Source organism: Panthera tigris, chromosome C1 (assembly GCF_018350195.1).
Source record: "Panthera tigris isolate Pti1 chromosome C1, P.tigris_Pti1_mat1.1, whole genome shotgun sequence".
Classification (NCBI taxonomy): Eukaryota; Metazoa; Chordata; class Mammalia; order Carnivora; family Felidae; genus Panthera; species Panthera tigris.
In genome coordinates, this window is record NC_056667.1 from 106388225 (window position 1) to 106396716 (window position 8492).

Genomic DNA, 8492 nt, shown 5'->3' on the forward strand with positions numbered 1-8492 from the left:
TCTGGTTGACAAGATGGGAGAAATTACCACCTTCACTTATCAGATAATTAATCATAGTAGATTTTCTTCTTACTGGTTTTTGCCTCTGTTTCCTTTTTTTGTGAAATACAGAATAATCCCTGCCTACCTCAAACAGAAATTATGACTCAAGGGAGGTAGTGTGAGAGCATTTGCCTAACCACTAGAAATAATGAAAATTCCAGTGTTGAATTATCAACAACTCCATTTAAAATGTTAAAAATAAAGGCTCTAGAAATGATACTGAGAACAGGAAGGGGTGGGGTGGGGGGCTCTGTGTCCTGGGTCTGACTGTGTGACTCTTCCTCAGCTCCTGACCCCTCCTGCCGAGATGTCCTGCCAGCAAAACCAGCAACAGTGCCAGCCTCCTCCCAAGTGTCCCCCCAAGTGTCCTGCCCCCAAGTGCCCCCCCAAGTGTCCCCCAGTCTCTTCCTGCTGCAATGTCAGTTCTGGGGGCTGCTGTGGCTCCAGCTCTGGGGGCAGGGGCTGTTGTAGCTCTGGGGGTGGTGGCTGCTGTAGCTCTGGGGGTGGTGGCTGCTGTCTGAGCCACCACAGGCGACGCAGGTCCCACCGCCACAGGCACCAGAGCTCTGACTGCTGCAGCCAGCCCTCAGGGGGCTCTGGATGCTGCAGCCAGCCCTCGGGGGGCTCCAGCTGCTGTGGAGGGAGCAGCGGTCAGTCATCTGGAGGCTGCTGCTGACATGGACCCTGCCTGAGCCAAGAAGAGCAGACTTGGAAGCAACGAACTGCTGAGAACGTCATCTTTCTCCTCCTAGGCCTAACTCAGAGTCTGAGAGGTCCCAGAGAAGACTCTGAACTTGCAAAGACAAGATGACTTCTGTGGGGTTTAGAAATCAACTGTCTCCTACTCCCCCATCTTTTGGCCTTGGATTTCATCCCCATGTCAAAGTAACTCATGTTGTACCTTATTCCACAGTGCTCTCTGGCTGATGTAAAACAATAAAATCAGGAATCTGCTCAGCATGTTGTTCTGAAAGGGCCATTTCTTTCCTGGATTATCATTGTTCTCCTCCACCCTGTCCTCTGTTGGTAGTGGCCTTGGAACCTCAGGGGCCAGAGGGCAATCTGGCCTAAACTGGGGTAAATGGAGGTGTAGCATGAAAGACAAAGGCTTCCCACTCTGTTTTGTACCATGTTGTCTGGGCTCTGAAGCAGATTGCTGTAACCAAGTCTCTGATTACAAGTCTTTGGGGAAGAATTAAGAGGACAGTGTCCTGAATTCTTAATCATAGAAAATTTCTTATTCCCTTTGTTTCCCAGCAGTTAGGTTACCTTTTTGTAAACATAAATGCTTGAGCTTCTGGTCACTTTCAGGGCCCCAACTCCATGTTGTCCTCCCTCCATGTACTCATTCTGGTGCTCTTGACCTACCCCACCAAAGATCCTTCCTCTCCCACCACACACACACACACACACACACACATACACAAAAAGAAGAAGAAAAAATCAAATTAATAAAATTAAAAAAGAAAAAAAATAGACATATTTTGAAAATACATGTTTCCTACCCACCACTTCTGTAATACGTTTAGGTCCAGAACATTTGGGAGTAAAAATTGCTCTTGTACTCACCTCCCAGCAAACCTTTCTTCCTCTTCTGGCTCCATTAAATCCTCTACACCTTTTTTCCCCCAAACATACCCTTTGTGCCACATTTGTGAGCTTGCCACTTCATTTCTGAGAAGCAGGGGTCTCTACAGAATAATGCACATGCTTCTTAAGTCCTGCATTTAAGACCCAACAGAAAGTGTTTCCAACTTAATTTCCAAGGTTTGCCCTTCATGGTGCTCCAAGAAAACTCATGCTTTTCCCACACTCAACAATTGACTCTTATCTAGAGATAACTCAGACTTGTACATCTTGATGTCTTTTACCTGGGAAGCAGTAGAGTTTACCATCTGTAGCTCAGTATCCAGAACATTTTACATCCTCATTAAATTCTATTCCCCCTTGAAGGCCCACCTCAAATATCATCCTTTTGTAAAGCCTTATCTGGTTACCTAAGCACTTCCTCAAGCAGGTGGATGTTAAACAATCTGACTAAACCATCAGATTGAGCAAACATAGCTTATGGGATGTAATAAAAATAGAAATTTTTAATATTATGCTACTATCTTTAAAATTTTATTCAATGGGATGATCTTCTAATTCCTAAAGACCTAGGAAGGCCTAGTGACTTTAAATCTCTTTCCAAGTAAATGAAATAATTTATTTTGAAACGCAAACCCAGTCTCAGTTTAGAAATTAAACTATTCAGTGTAAGAAATAGTCACAATGCCAAACTTGGTTTAATGGCACATTTGTCAGTCCTGTGGGCTGGGTGATCACAGCAGGAGAAGGGAGCCTCTCCATTTCCTTCCTGATGTTTGTTGTTTCTTCTAGTCTTCTAAATGCATTTCTGATTGCTGCTTGGACACTGGGGGAAGGGGCACAGTCTACATGGGGTGCAATTTTCTTCTGATATTAGATGCAATTACTTAGCAGATTCCAGTCTCTGACTCCTCCTTTCCTTTATCTGTGATGTGAATGATGCCTCTCCTATGGCAGCAAGGTCACACCTGATTCCAGAATCTTCTCTTAAACAAAGGATGAAATGGCTCAGGACCAGTTGTTCTTTCCACTGTGATGGACATTTGGTCACAGGAAACTGCACTAATGTACATTATTTGACTCACACTTGTAGAGGAACTTGCTTAGGTGACACAGCTGGTTTCATTTCCTTGCCATTTCCTGGGTAAGACTTGGGTCCTACTTCCTATCCCCGAAATCAGGGAGACATCTGGCAGACTCCTCCCTGGGGAAGAATTAAGAGGACAGTGTCCTGAATTCTTAATCATAGAAAATTTCTTATTTGTTTCCAGCAGTTAGGTTACTATATATATATACATATATGCATGTATATATGTATATATATATATACACACACACACAAAAACATACACACACATATATATACTTATTATATATTTATATGTATTTATTGTATATTTACATATCAAATATTTATTATATATATAATTCTGTGAGATAATTATATATTATTTGTATATCATATATAATACATGATGTATGATGATAATATATATCTGTTCAAAAACTATCTGCAAAGTTCCTCCAAAAGGGGACTCTTTTTTCTTGCTCAGCAAAGAGCTCTATCACTCTGACTTGGCTCTTAGGTGGGACATTTTCAGAATTCTGAGTGGTGTGGAGCATGGACTCTTGTCACACTTTGTGAATGCCCATTTTACCATCTCCACTTAAAGGACACTGACTTTAGGCAATTTTGTTGATACAGCTGTCCTCTATATCTTTGCTTTCAGAGAAGTTCACCATGTCTGTTTTATGAAAAGCTCTGCCTCATACTCTGACACCATTTCCCAGACAACTCCTATGAAGCTGTCCCTGAGCTTGGACTTGGGCTTTCTTCAGGGTGCAGCTTAGTCCTTGGGACAAGGCAGGGACACATGCATATTCCATCCCTCCATTGGTCTCCTCCTCCTTCCCCCTGTATGACATTGCCCCAACTCACCTTTGAATTTCTTTCTCCTTCAGCCAAAAAAATTGTTTAGAAAAGTGTACATGAACTTTTTACAAATAGCCCATGAATCTTGGTTAATTCTAACTAGAAACATCCATATAGCATGCGGCAAAGATTGTAAAAATTAAAAATGCCTACTAAAGGAATCAGGGAATTTAAGAAAATCAGTCACTTCTTTCTTTTCTCTCCCTGAGTTTTTTAGAGTCAAATATTTCATATCTATGTTTTGTAAAATAGTCTTGATTTTTTTATCATAATGCTTTTAATTAAAAACTTCACATGACATTTAATTAATTTTATTTTGAGTTTATTTTTCCTTGATAGTCTTTTTTATTATTGAAATATAGTTGACATACTATATTAGTTTCAGATGTACAACATAGTGATCTGACAATTCTATACATTACATAATGCTTACCAAGAAAAGTGTGCTTACCACCATCACCATACAATGTTATCACAATATTATTGACTATACTCCCTATGCTGTACTTTTCATCCCTGTCTTATTTATTTTATAACTAAAAGTTTGTACTTTCTTAATCCCCTTCACCTATTTTGCCTGTTTTCTACTCCCTTCCCTTGTGACAACCACCAGTTTGTTCTCTGTATTTATGAATCTGTTTCTGTTTTTGTTTGTTTTGTTTTTTTTAACGTTTTATTTATTTATTTATTTATTTATTTATTTATTTATTTTAATTTTTTTTAATTTATTTTTGAGACAGAGAGAGACAGAGCATGAACGGGGGAGGGGCAGAGAGAGAGGGAGGCACAGAATCGGAAGCAGGCTCCAGGTTCTGAGCCATCAGCCCAGAGCCCTACACGGGGCTCGAACTCACGTGAGATCGTGACCTGAGCTGAAGTTGGACTCTTAACCGACTGAGTCACACAGGCGCCCCTGTTTTGTTTTTTAGATTATACTTATTAGTGAAACTATATGGTATTTGTCTTCCTCTGTCTGACTTATTTCACTTAGCATAATACCTTCTAGATCATCCATGTTTTTGCAGATGGCAAGATTTCATTTTTTGATAATCTTGATATAGTCTTGATAGTCTTATTATAAACTGGATAAGTGGCCAATACCTCAAATTTATATTTTAATTCATGAAAAAACACAAATGTCTGGTGGAGCAGATAGTAAGAACCCATCACAACTGCTGTGATTAATATGACCTCTAGATGTCCCTGTGTCTTTAGTTAATCATTCAAGATTCAAAGTCTCATGAGGATTCATCCATATGGCTGATCTTCAGCTTGTATCTGCTCCTTGGCTATTTCAGAAAGCTAGAAGAGGGATGTATATTCCTTTGATGTCATTAACAAGAAAGCTCAAACACTACACGGGTTGGGGGATCTCTTCCAAAAAGTCAACTAGCATACTAACATGTATGGAGTTGATTGCTGGCCAAAGTGACACATAACCACCATGTTTTCTAAGTAGGAATTCTCAGACAAGAGGATTTTATATTTCTGAGGAATGTAATATTCCAGTTCGAAATGGGTCAGGGGTTGTCTCTCCTCGCTTATACTGGATACCTCCTAATGTCAGGTGCTATAAATATCTACCTCAGATTAGATTGTCATGAAAACAGAGGTTATGTTTCCCTACAAGGTCATGAAGATTTTTTCATACATGAAGAGTTTTATATTTTTAAGCCCATCAGTTAGGTTTGGATCCATTCTGAGTTATTTTTTTAAATACTGTAGGTAGGGAACAACTTCATTCTTTTACATTCTTTCCCAGCACAACTTGTTGAAAAGACTATTGCTTCCTCAGTGAAATGTCTTGACACATTGTCAAAAATCAATTCACCAGGCATTGATGGGTTTATTTCTGAACTCTCAAATCTCTTAATTGGTCAGATCCAATTAGGTCCAATGCCCTTTGCAGGTAGTTTTTGAGGGGATCTTTGAGGTTTGTTCTGAACCCAGAAGGGCTTTGCTTTCCTTGATTCTCTCTGGTACACTAGCTGTCCTGCTGTGATTCAACGTATTGCTGCTATGGATAAGCAGCTTTTCTTAATAAAATCTCCCTTATTTTTCAGAGTGGTTTTAGGTTTGAACTTCTCCCAAACTCTGTTCTGAATAAAGGAAGCTCCTTTGGCAAGAACCTCAAAGTTTTTGATCTTTTGGTTTACCCCTTCCGCTGGTCAAAATCTCTGAGCCACTGCTCTGGAGCTGAGTTTGGGGACAGTTTTGTCTGCTTCTCTTGGAGAGACATCCTTGTTGTATGAGCAGGGCATTGTACTGGGATGGCAACCTCTAATCTTCTTAAATTGCCTCTTCACCATGGATTTTTCTATCCTAAAAGTGAGGTGGGGCAAAGGTGATAAGGGTTCCAGGATTCTAGGTCTGTTGCAACTGAGGTAGGATCACTGCCTGCCTCTTCAGTGGGAGCTGGGTAGAAGAAGGGAGCCCTGTGTCTTGGCTGCCCCATCTTGGGATTTAGCCTCTGCAACATAGAGCTAGAGATGTTATGAGAAATGTTGGCTTTTAGTTGTTACTGACATTTAGTAGATTTTCTTGAATAAATTTTTTCTTAATTTGCCATAGGACAATTTATAGAAACTTTAAAAGTTTTTTTTTTTAAAGTAATTGTCAACAGTTATAGCTATTTTGTTGGGGAGACGGAGTTCTTCATACTGTCGTTCCAGAAGTTATCCTGTAAAATCTTTGGTTCAATTTGGTTTAGATTTTCTTTGAGACTTAAGAAAACTATACATCTTAAGATTTTATGTATGTATAGATTTATTTTATATTTTATTTTACATTTTTAAAAAATTATTTTATGAAGAGTATGGATAACTTAAACTTTGAGCACAGTTTTATTTCTGTTCTTTAAATACCAGAAAATTCTCCTCTACTTCTCTCCTTTAGATGGGAGAAAAAGAGAACATAAGGGACTGAGCCTTTTGATGATGAATAGGTTACACTAAGCCTATCCTTTGCTAGTGACAATTTCCTCTACTGAAATAGAAACCAAGAATTTAGACCCAGTGGTTTGTCCTCATGATGTTACTTGTAGCCATGGGTACAAGTCAGGATTATGGTTGTTTGGCTATAGTTGTACCAGGAGGAAAACTCTAGGGACAGAAGATCTCTTAGTATCTATTCCTAGGAAAAAAAAGGCAAGTATGAGTTCTGAAATAAGAAGTACCTGAACACTGACTCCAAATTGAATTTTTTGGTACAATCTAAATAAAAATATCATAGTATTCAGGAAATGTAGTTGAAGTGTCCACAGTGTGATGTAGGCAATCCACCTCACTTTAAGTCTCTGATTTTGTCATGGCCTGAGTTCATAGTCATGTGAAATTAATTGACTCAGGACATAGTATATGGAAAGCATTCTGTAAACTGTTTTTACAAATGTTGATGACAAGGATTTTTCAATACCTAATAACTAATATGCATAATGAACCATTGCATTCACTGAAAAGAAATAGGATATATATGAGACATAGCCTCATGCTTGAAATGTTTACAATCTCACATTAAAATGTGCACAATAATAAATTACATGTGCAGCAAGCAATAAAGCCTCTGGAAGATTTTCTTGGTCAGGCATTACCAGGGAACCCATTACAGAAGATGTGAGGATTTAGATTGGTTCTTGAAAGGTTTTCCAAAGACAAAGAGAAGAGGGGGAGAATACTCTCAGAAGAAGAACCAGGACAAAAAATAAAAAGACAGAAGTAAAGAAGGGAAGGAAGGAAGGAAGGAAGGAAGGAAGGAAGGAAAGAAGGAAGGAAGGAAGGAAGGAAGGAAGAGACATCTATTGCTCAGAGCAATAGGGTCACAACAAATTGGGACTAGGAATGAGAAGGGGTGGATAATTATCAGGGATGGGCTCCTGTCCCCAGCCCAGGATGGGATGCTAATAATAGTAGGAACAACATCATTCAAAATACTATCATTCTGATGTGGTACATGCAGGTGGACTAGTACCATTTTCAACCCATAACCAGAATTCACCTGCCTCTCTGTTTGCCCATCTTTCACTTATCATCTTGTGTTATCTATTAATGTGTAATGTGTTTGCACTATCTCTAGAGTGAAAGCTCCGAAGCATGAAGCAGGGCTCTTACTGCTTTTTGTATCCAGGATAGAGTAGGTGCTTAGCAAATACCAAATCATAGAATCATGCCATGGACACCTCAGCCAGGGAGAAATGGAGTGGCACTGGAGGGAGACACATGTCTGGGGTCCTGATCTGGAATTGGCTGGACTTGGAAGTCTAGTAGGGTGAGGGACAGCTCAAGGACTTCAAAAAGGCTCACTTCAGGGAGTGGACAAAGCCAGATGCTGCCTCCTCCACTAAATGTGCCAATCCTTGTGGGGTCAATCCCCAACATCGTGATGGAATTCACTGTACTGAAAATGACTGGACTCTGAGACTTCAGGGGGCCAGCATTATGAGGAGTGGTCTGGGGGAACTGGAGAGGAAGGGGGAAAGAGCCTCCAGAAAGAGTCCTCAGCCCTTGGGTAGGGGTGGTGTGGGTTGGGTGGTTGTTAGTTAACCTCAAGGAAATGCATTTGTGGTGCATGAGGTATCAGAGTGTGGGCTTATGTGGTATGAGTCTGGGTGGGGAAAAGGAACCGCTGTATAGTAAGACAAGAGTTACTCTGCCCTCCCAGTGCTTACTGTCCATCACTCCTTTCTGAGGAACAGTTAGGACTACTTCTGAGGCCTTACAGGGAGGAGAAGAGGGAAAGGGGGAAAAGGAGAGATAGGAGGGAGAAGGAAGTTAGGGAAGAAGGGTTCTGACCTCTGAGGCCCCATAACTCAGGTGCTGTCTACCCAGGGTCCTGTTCTAATAGGCTGAGAAAGGCTTCTTACCATCTCACCTTCTGTTTCACTTATATAGACTCTTCTTTTCAGCCAAACTACATGCCAAAGCCTGCCTCCCCC

At 40.4% G+C, this 8492-nt stretch overlaps 1 protein-coding gene across 1 annotated transcript; it reads left to right on the forward strand.

Annotated features, from left to right (window-relative positions):
• Positions 1 to 349: 349 nt before the first annotated feature.
• Positions 350 to 718, forward strand: LOC122240789 (late cornified envelope protein 1F-like). The gene has a single exon (XM_042993880.1). The coding sequence runs from the start codon at positions 350 to 352 to the stop codon at positions 716 to 718; it is 369 nt and encodes a 122-aa protein (XP_042849814.1).
• The last annotated feature ends 7774 nt before the right edge of the window (positions 719 to 8492 follow it).